The sequence below is a fragment of the Tasmannia lanceolata genome, unplaced genomic scaffold, assembly GCF_043159265.1.
Source record: "Tasmannia lanceolata isolate RefF3 unplaced genomic scaffold, GAP_Taslan_0.1 ptg000020l, whole genome shotgun sequence".
NCBI lineage: Eukaryota > Viridiplantae > Streptophyta > Magnoliopsida > Canellales > Winteraceae > Tasmannia > Tasmannia lanceolata.
Window position 1 is genome coordinate 23,581,651 of NW_027518697.1, and position 20,275 is coordinate 23,601,925.

Sequence of the window (20,275 nt, forward strand, 5' to 3'; positions counted from 1 at the left end):
AAAGGACTTGCACATACATGTTGTGAGTAGGGGCAAGATGACCTGACGGTCATCTTCAGGGTTACGTCTCAATGGAGGCGACTGAACTAATGCGAGTGTAGTTTAACTACAGAGCGAAATCGTAGTGGGGCCCACCATAGGGTTCTGTAGGATTGATCGTCGAATCCCTGCGACGATCCCACTCATAACTCGAATGACCCGGTAACATCCAAATGAATCAGGGTTCCACATTTTATGTAATTGCACGGACGGATATGATCTGTCAGATTAATATGGATATTAATTAAATATATATATATATATATATATGTTGATATATGTGTATATACATGTCCTTGTTAAGTAAGTAACAAGAGGTAGTAAGAGAATTTTTCGAAGACAAATTGGAGCCAAAATAACTCCCATTGGATGTGAGTTATTAATCAATTAGATTATTAATTAATTTATTAATTAATTATTTAATTATTATCATTATTATGTATTATTAATTTGATTAATAATAAACATAATAATGTGTAATACAAATGAGGATAGTTATTCTCAAACCGGTTTTGCAAAAGTTGCAGAATTGGAACGAAATTGGGAATTGGGATAGGACTACACATTTGGATAAGGTTTGTGGGGCAACAACACTCCTAAATCAGTTGGAGAGCTTGAAAAAAGAGTCTCAATTGCTCAAGGACTTTGAGTTGCACTCAAACTCCTTGTTGGATAAGAATTGCTAAATTGTAGGATCTATAAAGCAAGCAATTTGTTTCCAACACCAACTGTTATGAGATAAGGCCACAAGGGCTAGAGGGAGGCATCCATACACGTTCTCACATGTATCTTAAGTGTCCCTACTCAGCCTTGGGAGGTTTGAGAGAGTCTCATTCACTCGAGGAGTCTCAATTCAAGTTGGTTTCTCAATAGGATTGGAATTGGGAGAGAGAAACAAGGATTTATCAAACCAAAACTCTACTTTATATAAAGGAGAGAGGGGAGAATGAAATTTGGCATGTCAAATACTCAAAAATTTGTTCTCCCTTGCTTCCCCCTTTTGAAAAAATAGTTTTTCATTTCTCTCTCTCTCTCTCTCTCTCTCTCTCTCTCTGTCTCTCTATTTCTCTTCCAATTGAAATAGTTTCAAAGAGAAAGGCTTGCAATCAATTTCTCTATTCTCTACAACAAAAGTACTTATTAGATCAGTCATTAAATAGGTGAATAAGAGTTATTCACATCCACAATAGTCCAAGCACAGAAAAAGAATCCAGAAGTGCAGAAGTGTTACCAACGGCGTTTGATGGAGAAGGATTGAGACTGAACTTGGTCTTCCCAAGCTGCCTACGTACCCCTTCTTTAAGGATCAAGTCTAACGTAGTTCCATTATGAAGGTTAAGGTCTCCTTTTATAGAGAATAAGGTCCATGATGTTTAGAAGTTTACTATTTTGGGAGTCTTTCCTAATTGGTCGACTTCCCCGAGAGATAGGTTTATATCTCTTTTTAATAGATTTCCCCTCTCCTCATATAAGTAAGTTATTATTAATCAGACTCCTTTTTTAAGGAACTACCGCCTAAGGTATGTTTGTTACCTCTTTGAGGGGCAGTTTCCTAATTACGAACGTTGCAATTTATAAGGGGAGGACAAAATCTCCTTCCGCTATCCATAGGTTGGTTTCCAATTATTTGGGGATGCCACATGTCGTTCATCAACGGTAGAAACTGATTTTACCCCTAACAGTTATGATTTAGTTGTGAACAAGTTCTGATTCAACATTATACAGTCCATGTAATGTATGGTTATATATCCATTCCTCATAGATTTATTGAGCTGAAATCTTTCCGTTTAATCGTGCTCTTTTCACAAATTTATGATTCTTTTGTGGAGTTTCATATCAAAGAAAATAGCAGATTGGCTATGAATGCATTGTGAGCCGTTGATCTGGCAATATGAACTTTTTTTTAATAGTCTGGCAACATGAATTTTTAGTTTAATTTCTTATTAGAGTTCAACTTCCGGGGTCTTCGGCGTTTAGAATGATCGCAACCGTTCGAGGAGTAGATCAAGCAGCGTGATTCCTTGATTTCTTCTTCAAAGAGGTATTTATTTATGTTTGATTAACATAATTAACTAATCTAGACTCTAGGATCTTTGGCAAAAGTAAGATCGAAAAGAAAAATTCAAAGTTCTATGCAATTTTTGTTCCGCTGCGCATAGCGATCTTGCCGGAAAGGGATAACCTTCCTTCACATCAGTTATGGTTTTGTTGATTTTTCTTCAACTTCTTTTTAGGCTTCTGATTCACTTGTGGTTTCTGGTTTTAATTCTTAATTATTGATATGTCATGCACATTAGTTATATTTTCATATTCCATTCTTTCTTATCTTGGTTACAGTTTTCTTCTTCAATCCAAAGACGAACAAGAAGATCCTCCATTGTTAGTTCTTTAGTTTTCTGAAGAAGAAAATTTCTAAACCTTTTCCAAAAAAGGGTTAATTTGTCAATCACGATTGCAACTTGAAAGTGTTCACTAATAGTAGTCATTCCTTCCACAAAGATGTCGTGAACAAGTTTTGCAACTCGTGGGTTTGAGAAATCAACGTCTTCTTATCCACCATGTAATATCTAAAATACTTGCTAACTGTCTATTTTTAGACTAAGACTCTTCTATATCATACTTCTTTTGTAAGGCATTCTAAAGAATAATGGAATCCTTACAATCACTACAAAAATCATATAGTTCACCAAAAAGGCAATTGAGAATGAAATTTTGGAAAAAGGAAATCAGAATCTTTCTAATTCAATTTAAACACAGATCTAACTGGTTCAAGTTCTGATCTCCAAGGCCTTGGATCATTAAAAACATGGGCTACCTTCTTAGTGGATAAATATAAAAATATTTTCTTGTTTCATCTCTTAAAATTAGCACCATTGAATCGAAAAGGCTTGTTCGGATTTGAGGAATCTGACATAACCTCATCATGATTCCTCTAAATTTAAAAATATGGCGTACCGGTTTCTAATTTTTGCGAAAACCAAAAAGATAAATGATCAGATGAGCCTCTTCGATGCGGTGAGATGACGCATGGACTAGGTCACTCTCTTTAAGGTGAATCTGTGCCTCTGCAGAAAAATCTCTGGTGCAGCAAATCCAAATGCAATTACCCCCAGGATACAACGGCCCTATGCACCGTCGATGTCTATCTGAACTACATGATCTGATGGACCTAAATCTAACAGCGAGCACTCTGAATGCCCAACAAAAATAATAAAATAGAGAAAAAAAAAGATTAAGAAAATTGAAAGAAATAGCACTATTCTGTTAAGACATAAAGAATCAGAAAACTGTTTTGTTAACAAAAATAGAGAGATAGAGAGAACATTGGTTTGTTACCAGAGAGAGTATTAGAGAATATTTTATTAATAGAGAAGAAGGGAATAAAACTTTTATGTTAGCAGAGAGAGGAGGAATGAGAACTATTGTGTCAAAAAACGTTGGCAAATATGGGTTTTTGTAAGCAGAAACGTGTATGTTAAAGACACCCTCCAAAAAATGTAAACACCCTTTAAAACCCATAAAGAGAAATCACCTTTAAAGACAACTCTTAAATGGTCATTTAAAAAACTAGAGCCGTTTTTTAAACGTTATTAAGGAGGTTTGCAATGGTCAAATTGAGAGGGAAGTAAAGAGACATAACCTTTGGGTTTAAAAGAGAAAAGACACGTTTTAGAAAAATTTAAAAGGCACAACTTTTAGTGTTTAAAAAGAGAAACTCATTTAGGGAAAAACCCAACCCACACCCGTACCCTGCCCTGCGTGCGCGCGTGTTTTTAATTTGTATTTTTTTTCTTTGTAAAAGCTCCAAACCCAAATAAATTGAATGCCCTTGAATGGAATGTAAAGATTTCTCCCACTTGCCCATGTGAGACTATCTTTCATAAAAGAACAGTTAGCTCACTTTAAAGTTTTCAATTTTGGTGGGAAACTTAAAATTTTGGAATCTTTTTCAAAAGTAAAGAAGAACTTCTTTTTAGAATGAAAATACTAACAGAGTCTGCATGCCTGATCGATGTTCATGTTCTTCTGATCAAAAGGGGCTTTCTTAGGTGTTTTCTCATAAATTTTCAGTCGTGGTTTTTAAGAGGCTTGATTTAAATTTCCACTCGGCATCAGACCATTCAATTGATGATACATTCTCATAGTGACTCGGAAGATGAATGGTTCTGATCACTACAACCCACATTTATATGTATAGTAGACACTGGGTAAGGATGGAAATTGAAAATGATTTGTGCAAAGGATACTAGTATTCTGATCACATCTTGAGATCTACTACTGAGACAAGCCTAAGGCCATGTTTGTTTTGGATGTTAAGTTAAAAACCGATTATTGGACTAAAAAAAACGAGGGGCGGCTAAGAAAATCTCAGTCCTTGCTATTTAAGAAAATCTCAGTCCATTTCACAACCAACACCTTATCTAAACCCTGACTTTTTGTTTTATATAGAATGTTTAAAGCCACTTTTATTTGTCTTTTCCTAAAATGACTTCATTTCTCTCTCTTTTGTTTGTCTTTTCCTAAAAATGACCACATTCCCACCCCTTCTGTTTGCTAAGTCACAGAGGGTGGAAATATATTCCCCATATTTTAAATTGGGAAATGATATCCACAGTCTCTTGTTTTAATAATGGCAATCCACTCTTCATTTTACATTTCTCTAGTCAGCCGTTGAAGGCTATTACAATTCCGGCATAATCTATCAGCAGGGAATCAAAAAGTGTTGAATGAACTGAGGAGTGCCATTACAAAAGAATAAAAAAATGAGTGTGGATATCACTTACCCTTTAATGTAAGAAAGTAAATGGGGATGTCGATAACATTCAAAATATTTTAAAATATTTTAATGCCCACCCGACCTTAGTTTTTACGAGAAGGGTTGTTCTTATGGGTATGTTATGATTTGAGGAAGGCTTCAGTTGGGGTAAGTGGAAGCTCAGACGTTGACTAAACCTTCCAGACTCCTTTGTTATCATGTCCCCTAAGGCAAAGCAGATATTTTGGGCTTTCTTGGTGGTGCAACTCCAAAACCCATATAGAGAAAAAAAAAAAAGAACAGATTAAGAGAAAGAGAGTTTGAAGAAGAACAAGAACAAGAAGAAAAACAATAACCAGGAGGTGTTCAAGATGATTGGAGGGAGCAATTCATTTTTCCAACATAGCTCACAAGGCTTGCAAGAGAATGGTATGATGGACCACATGCTCTCTTCATCGGCAGATCCGATATCCAGCGATCCGGCGAATCACCCAAATGTTCTCTATAATCTCTCTATTCTCAGTGGTAAGATTCAGCAGGTGCAATCCATCATAAACACCATCGCCTTGCCCGATCAAGGCCGACAAGAATCCATGGCTATCGCCATAGCCGATATGAACACTTTGGTTCAAGAGATAATTATCTCAGTTTCATCCATGATGTTCAATTATCAGAAGATGGTCTTCGAAAACTCAATCAGTTGTGAACTACACCGCAATCAAGTTAAGGTCTCCGATGAAGGGTCATCTCAGCCCACCCACGAAGAGATGGATAAAACAACTCAAATAGAAGAAATTTTTGAGGAAGTTGGGGAGGAGGAATTGCATCATGAAGAGAGAACAAATGAGAGATTTTGTGATTTTTCGAAGACCACATGCGATATTATCGAGTTGGATGTGGCCGATTTATTGGCTAAGTTTACCCATTATTGCCAAGTATGTGGAAAAGGGTTCAAGCGAGACGCGAATTTGAGGATGCACATGAGAGCCCATGGGGATGAGTACAAAACTAATGCTGCTCTTAGTAATCCTGCAAAGAATGGTAAAAGTTCCATGGAGTTGAAGGACTATTCGATGAACGACTCGCCGAGGAAATATTCGTGTCCTCAAGAAGGGTGTAGATGGAACAAGAAGCATGCTAAGTTCCAACCATTAAAGTCTATGATATGTGTGAAGAATCACTACAAGAGAAGCCACTGCGCGAAGATGTACATGTGCAACCGATGCAATCGGAAGCAATTTTCGCTCCTCTCAGATCTTCGCACCCATGAGAAGCATTGCGGCGATCTCAAGTGGAGGTGTTCGTGCGGAACGACTTTCTCTAGGAAGGATAAGCTTATGGGTCATGTCGCGTTGTTCGTTGGGCACACTCCAGCAGGGAATTGCTTCACAGAGCAAGGGAATTCAGATCATTCTGAGATGAGGGAAGTCGTTTGGGTTGGATGATCATCTGTGTAAGTGCTTGAGATCTAAATCAGAGCTATGTAATTTGAATTCTATTTGTAGCGAAGATGTAGTTAAGAGAGGTCAGATAGTAAAACCATTATCCTTGGAGAGCTATTATGCTAGATTTATACATTGTGGGGATGGTGTGTACACTCTTAAAATTAGGCATGACTCCCATGTAAGTTTGTCGTATAAGTAAGAATGTAAAAACAAATCACTTAAACGAGCATGGTACAAAATGACTAAATTTTTGGGTGTCGATACTAATTCCCTTATTCATTTCGTTTTTTACCAATACTGATGAAGATGTTAAAAATTCATATTGTTGGGAAAGTTGTCTTGTTTCCCACCACCACAGTTTCCTAATATAACTGCTTGTGCTTGGAAGGCAAAACGAGAAATGCTCTACTGTTAGGGTATTTTAAAGTTGTCTTGTTTCCCGCCACTGCAGTTTCCTAATATAACTAAAATTGTGGTTGTGTGGGAAGTCAAAACGAGAAATGCTTTGCTGTTAGGGTTTACAAGAAAAAAAAAACCTAATATATAAAGAGAGTTTTACTCTCTTGGTGGATGGCGGCTAGAGAAAGTGAGATGGCAGAGAGAAGAGAAAAGAAGAGAGAGAGAGAGAGAGAGTTTCCTCTTGGTGTTTTTCTCAGGTTTTCTCTTGTGGATTTTTCTCGGGTTTCCTCTTGTAGGTTTTTCTCAGGTTCTCTTTTGTACAATCTTTGGTTGAGAAAAGCAATCTTAGGGTTGTGGTTTGCAGGTTTAAGGGTTTGTAGCTTAATCCTATTGTAATCCTTGCAATTTTGTTTTCTCAAAGTGAAGATTGTATTCACGCCCGAGGATGCAAGCATTTTGGCCGAACCACATAAAATTTCAGTGTTCATCTTGTGGCTTGTGTTTATTTTCTACTTTGCTTTTATTTGTGCACGATCAAATTGGAATTGCCCGACAGATTTTCTTAACGAGTAGTATCAGAGTTGTTGGAGCGATTGTTGAGGTCGGCTGGAGTAATCGTGGGTGTTGTGGTAGGATTGTTGTTACAGTGATCGTCAAAGTGTTGAAAGATTATTCGAGAATTTCTCATTCGAGGTGGAGCTTCTCATTGAAGGTAATCTGATATGGCGGTAAAATCAAGTTCTACCCAGTTCAACATCGATAGATTTGATATAAAAGGTCAGTTTCACCTTATGGTAGATGAGCGTGAAGGACTTCTTTGTTCAACAAGGCCTAGATAAGGCGTTAATGGGAAAGTATGGGAAGTTGAAGAAGATAACGGATGCCAAGTGGGAAGATATTCAATCGAATACGGTCAACACAATTTGACTATGTCTAGCAGATAATATTTGAGGGGACTTTTTTCAGGTGGTTCAATCTAGTAGTGGGACGAAAAGAAGAGCTTTCGTAGAGTAGTCTTTGTCCTGTCTTCCTTGAGATTGCCTCTATCTATCAACGATGGACCCCTTGAAAGGTGAATAGGAAGCGTCAAGCGATCCGGATAGTCCAAAGTCTCGATAGTTACCTCTCGATCTTCCGGTTGAAAAACAACATCGATGAAGACGTATATGTGGAGTATTAAGTGGTGGGATTGCAGCACGTTCCTCTACACCAATGATCTCTACTGCAACAGTAGTCTCTGCCCCAGCAGCACCAACAATCAGCTTGTCATCTTTCATCACTCCTCCGCCTTTTTTACCCTCAGTTGGTGCACATGTTATCTCTTGTAAAGAGCCAAACATTCTGGGGGAAACTACCTTTCGAGAAAGCAAGATCCATTTCAACATCCTTATACCATTTCCCTTTCAAATTTCCCCCCTCCCAGATTTACAGGTTATACCATATTATTAAAAAAACACACGATATCATACTATGAGCATAGTATGATGGTGCTCGGGCAGGTATGCCCCTATCGTGTAGTGGTTCAGGACATCTCTCTTTCAAGGAGGCAGCGGTAGAAAAAATAAGAGAGAGAGAGAGAGAGAGAGAGAGAGAGAGAGAGAGAGAGAGAGAGAGAGAGTTTCTTCTCTTGGTCCAGCTGATTGGAGCATTACCCAACTGTTCAACCAAGATTAGGTTGATCGAGGTCAATCGCTCCAATCAGCCAACCAGAGCAACGTCTACACGAGGTAACGACAGCTTTTGGTCAGACCTAATGCAACTCTCATATTAAACAGACTTCAATTCGTGCTTCTCCTAGATTGTGGAAGAGAGAAAGAGGAAAGAGAATGGATTCTCCAACTCGAGCAAATAAAAGCCGCATACCATACAATTGATTACACTAAATGCATAGAAAAATAAATTACTCGTAAATAAAGAAACTAACTCAACAGCTAGAGTAAATTTGAAGCCATTCAAAAAAACTAGACTAAATTTGAACTATCCTAAGCATGCATGATTAATTAAAGCAAAAAAAAAGGAGGACTGCTTATATAAAGCAATAAAAATGAGAAAAAAAATGATATGGTAACCGAGAGTAAGACCAATGGAAGAAACCAACAAGCAGAAGGAGCCATGTGTACAAAAAAATCATCTTTTTGGTGAGTTGCCTAAACCAAATGAAGAGTTGTACCTTGCAATAACAGATTTGTTTGGTTTCCTTCTAGGTTGTAAAACGGGTTCCCCTAAGCATTACTTGTAAAAATAATTAATGATAACTAACCTCTCAAAGTGTGATCAGGAGTGATGATTCCTTAGCTTTCCATTGCCTTTTTTAAATTAATTGAACTTGGGCTCCAAGGCATACTCGACCAATGAAGGTTGTTCTCTAGAGCCTAGAAAGGAAAAGAGTTGTGTTTTCAAATCCATGTTTCAATTTTGACTTCTGAACTTGCAGTTTGCTCAGATATCTATAGGTCCTCTCAGCCCATTCGTTTTAGATCAGATATGATCAAATTGGATTAATTAGATCAGATGTTTTAATGCTTGGAGATAGTCTCCTTGTACAGGTTATAAATCTATGGGAGGAAGATGATTTGTTTTTCCAATCTTGATTGAAGGTTTTAGAGGTTGAATTTGACTGGATGTTGAAAACAAATGTCCTAGTTAATTTTGGCCGAAAACTATCTCTTTTGTGCTACAGAAAAAGTGTAGGATGAAATATGAGGTTTTGGGTTGATAAACTCCAATATTAAGGCATACTTATATTGTTCACATGCTCATAAGACATATATATGAGTAGAAGAGAGGCTGAAGTAGGAGTGAATTCCATGCATCAATTATGAAGCTAACCCATACCCTGAATTTTAGGAAGACTTGTGAGATCATACTTTGGCCTGTCAGTCATTGGTTGGCTGATCATTTGATTGGGGAGTTTTTCAGTTTTTATATGTTTTTTAAGGTTTTCAAGTCCTACACCAAGGCTTTGGTATATTAAAAAATAGTTTTAGGGTGTATTTTTAAAGACCTTGGGTGTTTAAAAAGAGGAATGATAGACTGAAGGGCGCCTATGCAAAAGCCGATCACAAGGGCACCCTTATTGGTCCATAGGAAAAAGTGAATTTATTTGGGCACAAAAAAAAATTGGAAATGACGTTGAGAACTGTAACAATAAATGAACTTTGCTTATAAGGACCAATAGGAACGCCCTTGTAACTGGTTTTTTCCAGGGGCGCCCTTCAATCTATCATTCCACTTTTAAAATGCATGTATTCTTTTAAATATCATCACCTCACACAGCCAGGGGCTCAATCCCCTTTTAGTATTGAGAGTTATTCTCTTGGTGAAAAGTAACATTATTTTAGGAAAACACTTTCAAAATGAGACTTAGCTCTGGAAATAAAGACGATGGTATATAATAACAAAAATACTTTTCATTCAGGGTTGAATTCTTAGATATGTCATCTGAGAAATTATAAGACGAAAGACAGTATAAACACGTGAAGGTGGTGCAACATAGGTTCCACCCTTGATATTTGATCAAGAGCAGCTCACTTTTTAATTTCTCATATAATTTCTCTGTTGCGAAGCTTAATTTTTATGTCCACATCTAGACTCAAAGGCACCCTGCAAAAAAGGTGTCAAAGGGCACCCCCATTGGTCAAACCCCATTTAAGTTGGCACGGAAAGTTAAGCTCATAAATGTCTGTAGTGGAATTTGACCAATAGGGACGCTCTTTGCTCCCTTTTTTGCAAGGCGCCTGTGAATCTAGCATTCCTCTCAAAACATATATCAATTTTTAGATTGACTAAGGGGAAATGATATCCCGCCCCCCCCCCCCCCCCCCCCCCCCCCCCAACGTTATTCGTTAGGATTTAAAGGCAAAGAAAAACGTTAAAGGGGGTGAATTTATCCTAAAGCAGTGAACCACTCTCTCAGAAACCGTTAAAGGGGGGGATTTTATCCGTTTCGAGGTGGGGGGATATCAGCGCCCCAAATAATATGATAAGCCTTATGGGGTCAACAAACGAACACTAAAATGAAAAAATTATTTTAGTAGGTAAGGTGGACAAAATTGAACAACGATAGAAATGCATTTAGAAATTTCATAGGGATAATGATGCATTGTTTTACACCCATTTTATGTCGCAAAGGAATGGAGCGTTTGCCTTTGTAAGGAACTAATAAAGAAAAGAGAAGACCCAAGAACATGGATTGCTGTCTGCCCGTGTAAAGAAATCATAAAGAAAAGAGAAGACCCAAGAGCATCGATAAGTGTCTGTTAGTGGCCTTTTTCTCTTTAGATCATTTTTTTTTTCTTCATATCCTTTTTTACCCAAAATCAAGGGAAAAGAAACCATGGTGAACTCGTTAGAGGAAAAAAAATTAGAGAGGGCCCAATATACGGGCTTTGAAGAGTTTTTATTTTGTATATAGAAAAGGAAGTTTACTAGATAAGAAAATTTACATTTTTATGTTTTAACATGGGAAATGATATATTCGCCCCCTTTTCTTCCCTGGGCCACCCCATACAGTGTAAAAAGAGGAGCCATAAATCCACTAGAGGCAGGGAGGGGGGTGATTTATCACTTCTCTTTCGTATTTAGGCTCTGTTTTTTAATTTTTGAAAGAATTGCGTTTCAATGGTAGTAGAGAAGCTCTTGGGAAGGTTGAACTGGCCCTGCACGCATGACGTCAGCATGATCAAAACCCTTCATTTGGAGGGCCCAACCATGGATTTTGACATTAGCCTTAAAAATTAAAATAGCTCTGATTGAACATTTCCAACATTCAACCACATGACTTGGAAAGGGACTCTTAAAAACAAAAAGGAGCAATTCACCAAATGCAATTTCTCTGATTCTTAAGGTTATGAGCATTCTTCAATTTAATCTTATGTCATGTCATCTTCATAGTTTTAGATAGGGTGTCAATGGACCCAGATGGCCTCATGGATATAAAGGATCCCAATGCTAAAGGAACCGAGAACCATGCCCATTAGATCCATATCCTAAGGTCCGAAATTATTTTGAATTATGACTCGGACATAGCAACAATCTTCATAGTGAACTGTTTAGATCATGCTTATGTGATGCGGGGAGGAAAGCACAATCTTCAAATCCGTTTATAAGTGTCATTGTCTGAATTGTCTGAATGTTTGGGATATGTTACATTTTACGGAATGATAATGGTGTCATCCTTCTTGCATTTTCAAGTCCGATTGATTTAACAAATTCCACATAGACCAAGATTCGGGCCATCCACCTTGGCAGTCAGGGAGATGCAGGAGACAGGGAGACTCCTGCATGGCCGTAGGTCGGCTGGTTTTCTTCTTTCCAGACAGACAAGTATAAAACTTGAGGCACCATAAATGTTGGTAAAATAAAGACAATTGAACGAAGAAAGTACCACGTGACTAGGGATAGCTGGTGAGAAAGAGATACAATTATATCTGATGATTATACTCTACACCTTATATAAAGTGTGGCCACCAATAATACTAAGCATTAGAGCCCCATTTGTATATGTGCAATCATCGCTCTAATAATTAACATCATTGGTGGCCACATTATATATAAGGTATTAGAAGTTACTAATTATCAGATAGGTGGTGTTCATCACCCCCTAACCCTAGTTACATGACAACTCTGTCTTGCCCTACTGCGTTTTCGGTGCAAATGTTTTATGCTTGTCCGTTTAGCAAGAAGAAAACCCGACAACCTCTTACTATATTGTCCCATGAGAATTTGGTGTTGTTGCCCGGCGTGCATCTGCCATCAGTGCAACTGGCCCATCACACCAGTCAATGGCTGAAAAGATTACAAGAATATTTTTTATATACCTACATATTATATGTACTATGTAAAAGTTGCGCTTTGCACACTATTATTGTTCAATGATATGAACTTTGAATAACATTTCCTGAGAAGGTAATCGCTTGTATCACTGAATCTTTGTATTAAATAATAGAAATAAGAGTTGAAATGAACAATGATGGTCCCTGGTCTAAACAATCAAAGTCTAAACAATAATATAAAAGAGATTATGAACGCATGAAGCATTAATCATTAGAGCGCCAATTGTAACTGGAAAATTGGAGCTGCCATCAGCAACTCTAATAATAAATAATCGCATAACAGGTTTTTTTTTTTTATAAATTCAAATTTCTCTATAAGTATTAAATATGTTTTGAATGATAAATATTAAATATGTTACATAACAAATAATTAAATTATACAATTATAAACTATATTATAATGTAACCTAAATAATGCAGATAAAAAAAGAAGCCTGCAAGATTGAATGAACTTATAAAGTGTGCATTCTTGAGTCCAGCCCATTACAGTGGGTCCCACCATGATTGAATCAACTTTTAATAAGGCATCTTTAGGGCTGCCAAGAAAAGATAAACAGTTGATTTTTTCAGCTTGACGAAACGGATGTGGCATCCATGTGGCATTAGAACCAACATAGTGGCCACAAATGTGCTATGTAAGACCTAAGGTTGAGAAATTTATCTGTGCAACAAGTTCATATGAACAGAACTAAAGCATTTGGTTACATATATATGGCCACAAAATCACTCAGATGCAAAGAGGATAGGAAACAACAAGAAGGAAGAACGAATTACAATGGCTAGCAAAAGAAAGTTACAACAACCTCTTGTTCGTTGGAGCCTCAGAAAACCAACCTTAATCAACTCTACTAATATCAAAGAGCATTGTTCCCTTCGACATAAAATTACCAGCAAGACCATCTCTTTGACAAACAACTCACCCTTTGGTCGAACATACCCGGTTTCCCTTGTTGTTGCTATGATCTTTTGCTATAATCGATTCATTAAGAGATTTGTGGATTATAGAAGGTTATATAGAAGGCCGAGTGCCCATTAAGAAAATAGTAATTTCAAGAAAGAATTGTTTAATAATAAAATCATGTAGGAAGTCTTCATCACCTCTCAGAATTAACAGAGACCTTGTGCAGAATCATAGCCTCGGCAGCACGAATTGATGCTTGTGAACCTGTGATGGTTACTTTCCTACAAATTATACAAAACCCAAAATTAGAACATCAAAATCCATGGAACGAGACCAAATGCAGATTGGCATGATGGTTACTTTCCTATGAATTATACAAAACCCAAAATTAGAACATCCACACTATGTCACAAATATCGTTCTTGGGAATTTCTCGGCAAGGGAAAATCTCGGGGTATATTAAATTTCTTATTTTTTAGGGTTTATATAGGGAAAAAACGATAAAATTAAAATTATTTAGGGTAATTGCTAGCGTCCATCGCAGAAGGCGTTTCTCGGATGGGCTGTTTCATGTGAGAGCAGCCACCTCATGAATGAAGACAAAATCTGCTGAAAAGTGAGCCTGTGTGGCTCTGCTCTCACATGCAACAGCCCATCCGCGAAATGCCTTTTGCGATGGACGGTAGCAAACTCCTAAAAATATATATAAATATATAAATTTCAGAAAAAAATAAAATATAAATATAGTAAGAATAACAGGACAATATCGTGATATTATTGCATATTTTACTATAAAAAATGAATATATCTTTATATTTTTAAAATCTCAGAATTGTTAAGGGATTTTGTCGTTTTATCAAAATGTTGATATAAAAACGCGATATTTGGAAAATATCGGAGATAATTTGTGGCATAGCATCCACATCCACAGAACGAGACGAAATGGAAATTGGCATGTGACGCGATTTTATACCTGTCAGATGTCCCAGACATGAAATCGCCTCGATCTGATATCTTTATCCTTGCTCCACTAGCCTGCAAAATAAGTATCCTGGTAAAGCACTTTTAAGAGTGATGAGAACTGCTGGGTAGTAGGAATAAGATTTTTCTACGTGGACCTGAGTAATTTCCATTATACTCCGCCCACCACGACCGACAACAGCCCCAATGTGCTCATCTGCAACCCCAATTGTCACAGAATTGCCCCGATCTTCGTGGGATTCGGAAGGCCTCCCTGATGACATTAGACCCTAAACAGCAAAAATAAGAAAATTGAATGCTTATTAGCTTCACAAAGCAGGAATTGAATTTTTAGAAGTAGGCCATTTTTCTTAATTTCATTGTGTCGTCAACCTCAAATCAAACTGTAGACCAGGTATACATACTAGTGAAATAATGTTTCCAGTTCTTTGTACTGAAAGTATTAGTTATAAATTCTGTTCCGGTCGCCGTTCCGTTTTGGCTACTGAAACGGAACGTTTCGGTGTTTCGGCCGTTTCATTCGGCGTTTTGTTCGAAACTTTCCGTTCCGCTCCGGCGAGGGGAATTTTACAAAAAAAAAAAGTTAAAAATATGAAAAAAAATTCAGTGGGTATGGTGAATTTTTTGGAATTTTTGTTCCATTCCGACGAGGGGAATTTTTGGGAATTTTTTTAATCTTTTTTGAATTTTTTGCAAAAAGACGAAAATAGCCCTCCAAACAGCACCCCCACGGTCATAAAACGAGGGTAAATATGTAAAATACACTCCCCAACAGCCATACGGGCATTTCTGTAATTTTTTGGATTTGTTTTGAATTTTTTTAATTTTTTCCAACTTTCCAACCCCATTCCGGCCGGAATGACCGGAACGGACCGGAATCCGGACCGGAACGGAAAATATAGGCATTCCGTTCCGGAATCCGGACCGGAACCGGAATTCCGTTCCGTTCCGGAACGGACCGGAATGACCGGAACGGACCGGAATCCGGACCGGAACGGAAAATATAGGCATTCCGTTCCGGAATCCGGACCGGAACCGGAATTCCGGTGCGTTCCGGCCGGAACGGAACGGAATTGATAACTAAGATTGAAACTGATTGAGAGAAATCATTCTAATATAAGGAGTTTCAAATTCACTTCATTTTAGTTCTTTAATATACATGTTCTCTTAAATCATTCTAATATAGGGAGTTGCAAATTCACTTCATTTTAGTTCTTTAATATACATGGTCACTTTCCTACTTTTGTATTTAGTTGTTTGCTTTCACATCTATATGGAAACATGAACAGCTTACCATTACACCCGAAGATAATCACAATAATGTAGAAAAGGATAAAATTACACTTCATAAACCATGGTTGTTCTAAATTTCCACCGAAACCGACACGAAACTAGGAAAATGTTTCAGTTTCAATCCCCACCAAAACATATACCAAAACCAAAACCGAAAGTGTATTAGTGGTATACTATATTAGTATCTATTACATAATTATATTTATATGAACTGCGTGTGAAATGTAGTGTATAGTATGTATAAATATCAGTGTTCTAAAAAGCGCTGGGCGGAGCTGGGCGGCTGATTGACCTCCTAGCGCCTTGGCATTTTTAGGCATTTCTCATTTTTTTTAGATATTAATATATTTTCATAATATCTTGCATTTTTTTATATAAAATGTAAATACTTGAATACATAACAATCCAAACCATTTTATGCATAAGCACTAAACATTAAATAATAACAAAAAGTCAAAAACATAATAATAAATTCAGCATAAAGTACTTAATAATTTAAGTATTTAACAATACAACACAAATCCATGACAAAAAAAAAGATTAAAATCCAAGCACTTCTTCAATCTTCACCAATCATTGTCCTCTCCCTCCAAGACCAAGACTCTATCTTCATATGAGTCTTCAAACCCGCCCCACCCAGGCCCACGCTCAGCGCCTAGGCGCCGCTTCATCGCCTGGGGAGCCGCCTAATAACGCCTAAGCGGTGAGATCGCTTTTTTAAACGCCCAGGGCCTGGGCGAGGCGTTTTTTCTGCGCCCAACGCCTAGGCGGCCTGGACGGCCACCTTTTAGAACAGAGATAAATATTTATAAAAATAACATGTGAAATGTGATATGTATCGAATTATCGGAGCAAAAGTCGCTAGGTATTCAATGTCATTAGACCATTATGGAATATCTTGGTTATGTGATGGCCTCTAAGTGTGTATTTGTGCTTATTCTAATATTTCTGAAAAAAAAATTCCTTAAAATGATACCATTTGCAAAGAAATTATATGGTGCCCGAGCGTGTAGTCCCATGTAGGCTGTACGACATAAGTACACGCCCTTGAGATTTGATCCACCAGCAGCCTCTTAAACTAGTAGGCTGTACGACATAAGTACCCGCCCTTGAGATTTGATCCACAAAAAGCCTCTTAAAAAAGTAGGATGTACGACATAAGTACCCGCCCTTGAGATTTGATCCACCAGCAGCCTCTTAAAAAAGTAGGCTGCTGTTGGATCAAATATCAAGGGCGGTACTGCCTGCACTGGACTTCACGCTCGGGCACCATATAAAAACTAACCATTTGCATGTGTTTCCACATGTTTTCGTGATTTTATAAGGTTTCCACCAAAATTTCCACCCGAAAGTGAAACGTTTCCATTTCGGTCGTGACCAAAACCGGAATCGAAATGTAAAACCTTGTCATAAACTCAAGAACACTTCAAACACTTCCTTAAGAGGATATGCCCATTTATTTGTTTCGACGAGAGGATGCCACGTGAGCTCAACACATCAAACACTTCTTTAAGAGGATACGCTATTAATTTGTTTCGTCGAGAGGATGCAACTTGAGCTCTCTATGTCGGATTTTGTGGGAGATGCCTACTGCCCCATGTCTGTCCCTTTGATATTTTTACCATTTTGTGTGTTGGGGGCTATGATTTGTGGACACAGACAAGAGTGCCGCGTGTCGACACTGACACGGAGTGTCGGACATGGCAAACCTCCAAAATTTTGAAACGGGGACACGACTAAAATAGAAAGTATATATAATCATAATTTGTCGATATGGATTCATGTGTCGATTTTGACATGGATATTAGTTGTCTGACATTGCAACATCTAAAAATCTAGAAATGGTGACACATACAGACATAAAATTATTGATTATTACACAAATAAGTGTCAAGACACCCACATTAACTCTAACATTCCTAGCAATACATTCAAAAGTGTCCAGAGGAGTGTCGACATTGTGGACACGCGTGTCATGTCGGACACGGCAGGACACGTGTGAACAATAAATTCAAAGTCACGGCTTAAATCATAGGTTTGGGGGCTGTAGCCATGTGCGGATAATTGTCGACGGATTGTTCTACTCTTTTTTCTTCAGATACGGTTAAGGATAATTTGTATAGTACTATGGCTGTCATGCAGGTGCACCGCCATTGGATCAGATCAATAGAATCCATAAACAATCCCAAGAAATAACTACTCAATGGATCAGATCCATAGAAATCATAAACCATACAAACTGATTTTTCTAAAAAAAAAAAATTTGAAAATTGACATATTCCATTAATATTAAGATAGCAATCGGGACCAGTAGTCCCATCATGCATTACAAAATATTAAGGTGGACTAGGTCGACATGCCGGCACCAGTCCAAAAAGATAAACAAAGCGTTGACATTGATTTATATTCATCCATATACTACAAAAAGACTATTCTCTTCATCATCTTACGACCACCAAATATGTACACACCTATATGTGAAGAAACCACCACTTGTTACCAACAAACAACCTAGAATCTTAACCACATCATCTTGCAATGCTGGGGAACAAATGATATTGCCCCCTTTGAACTCAACACTTCCAAACTTATGTACCCCCCGGAAAGACCTAGCTAAAACATCCAGTCAAAACATTGCGAGAGAACGAATCTCTTAAGCTAGTATAATAGAAATTAGAAAGTAAATTCTGGATCTGTAACATATCAATCAGCAAGCTACAAGACAGTGAATCCAGGGGAAGATCATTCTTCAAGTTCTTAATCCTGAGAACTGAAACTTAATAGCCTCTCCACAAACCATTGAATCCAACCTAATCTAACCTCAAAACCAATCCTTCTGACACAATGAACTAAAACATATTTCCCCTATTTTCCTTCTCCTAATTCCCATATCATTTTCCTATTTTTCAATCCTCTTCACTTTTTCCTGCTTCTTTTTCTCTAATCCTTCCATATTTTCTCCTTTTTTTTTCTTCTTTTTCTTTTTTCTTCTTTTTTCCTTCCTCGGGGCCGGAAGGCATATCATTCAGGGTTACTACCCTCGGCCACCTTGATCTCCTTCTCCTTACCAGCTTCTCTGTGCTCCTTGAATGTCCTAATAGCCATAGAACGAAACAGGTTCTTTGTTGCTTCCAGATTATCATCGAAACCAATTCCAAAAACATCTCCTATTGCCTAGAGTTCGTTCATTTCCTCACGAGGGACAACATCATCCTCCTCTGATTCCAGGAAGTCAATCAGTCCAGAATCCACCTCCTGCCTATATTCTTCCTCACCCATCCGCTTGCGAATCTCTAAGCTAACTTCCCGGTCAAGGGAGTCTCGAGACACCTGGGAGACTTCATCAGAGAGACCTATTAACTTCTCTAGCCGATCAATCTCAATCGCCTTAGCCTCCTCCCAGCGATGATGCCACTCAAGACGCTCTTCTTCAGGAGCCTTTGGAAAAAATCCATCTTGTAAATTTGAACAAATGCATCTTTTGGATCGGACATGCCTGAAATCTGGAAGAAGCTTTCTTTGTTAGCCAGAGCTTCCCGTTTGAACCGCTTCCATTGATTCTTCAAAATAGACATGTAAATTTCCTTGGGAGTGGGACATTCTTTGGCCGCCAATTGTTCATCATACTGTAAATCGCTGAGAAGTTGAAGATCGCTTACCTCAAAAGAGACTGGCTCTTGAATGCTCAGAGGAGACGGAGGGGTAGAGTCCATAGAGGGGATAAGAGGACGAAAAGGTTTATCAAAGTCTTTTAGAAAAAGATTAAACTTAGATGCTAGACTGAGATTTCTAGGTTCCACTCTCTTACAAGAACCCAAAAGGTTTCTTTTAAAGAGAGACAACCCACCTTTTGTAGCTAATAAATATTTTTTCTCGATATTCATCCCTCGCCCTTGCAGACCTTTTTGGGGCCGAGCGCTTTTAATGGGGGCACAACTCCTTGTCGATTGACTATTGGTATTCTTGTTTGAATTTTTCGAGATTATTTTATTCTTCTTCCTTCCAATAAAGCGATTTTTGATTTTTACTGACTTTTCTACTAACACAGGGTGGAGGTTACCATAAAAAATATCCTTCCGAGTACCTTTCCCCGCAGGAATGCTAGATTTGGCTTTAAAATGCTTCTGACCTGATGTTTCCTTGGGATAGACCAAAATCCCATTCGGTGATGGGATAGGACCTTTCGATACGTCTTTCTGAATAGCCATTCCCAAGGTGGAAGAAAGTTCAAAATCGGAAGTAGGTATTCCAAACAGCCCTTTCCCAGTGGAGATGACTAAATTACCTCCAGAGGCAACCGGAGGGGCCCATCTGTTGACGGAATTTCCACCGGAGATGACACAACCAGGTCGCCTTGTTCCGAGACCACCAGATTACTTTTTTCCAGAGAGTCAATAGTGGCATTAAAGGCTCCTCCACCAACCTTACTCCAATTGGGAAAATCCTGGAATCTACCATAATGTTAATAAAGGATGGCAAACAGTTCCATAAGGGAGTTAATACTTTGACGGTAGCAAATTCTATACAATATTCGTGGCTCCCCGACAATTTAGATTCCAAAATCTGGCCAAAATGCTGACCCAGTGTCTCCAACGTGGATAATGACCAAGCATGAAGGGGGATATTA

At 38.0% G+C, this 20,275-nt stretch overlaps 2 protein-coding genes across 6 annotated transcripts in view; one reads left to right on the forward strand and one right to left on the reverse strand.

Annotated features, from left to right (window-relative positions):
• The first annotated feature begins 4,987 nt into the window (after positions 1-4,987).
• LOC143855079 (protein SENSITIVE TO PROTON RHIZOTOXICITY 2-like) lies at positions 4,988-6,354 on the forward strand. Its single transcript, XM_077365243.1, has one exon. It carries the CDS (start codon positions 5,167-5,169, stop codon positions 6,238-6,240), a length of 1,074 nt encoding a protein of 357 aa, XP_077221358.1. The 5' UTR covers positions 4,988-5,166; the 3' UTR covers positions 6,241-6,354.
• Positions 6,355-12,404: 6,050 nt separating this feature from the next.
• The window catches only part of BTR1L (binding to TOMV RNA 1L (long form)), a 69,016-nt gene continuing 61,145 nt past the window's right edge, over positions 12,405-20,275 (reverse strand). For 3 of the 5 annotated variants that reach the window (XM_077365208.1, XM_077365207.1, XM_077365206.1), the window contains 4 exons: positions 14,493-14,624; positions 14,348-14,409; positions 13,572-13,655; positions 12,829-13,009 (listed from right to left, as the gene is read on the reverse strand). In XM_077365208.1, coding sequence (XP_077221323.1) covers positions 12,844-13,009; positions 13,572-13,655; positions 14,348-14,409; positions 14,493-14,624 — 444 coding nt within the window. In that variant the 3' untranslated portion in view covers positions 12,829-12,843. Of the gene's footprint in view, positions 12,427-12,828; positions 13,010-13,129; positions 13,443-13,571; positions 13,656-14,347; positions 14,410-14,492; positions 14,625-20,275 lie in introns of those variants that run through there. The other 2 variants (XM_077365210.1, XM_077365209.1) reach the window with 2 other exon arrangements.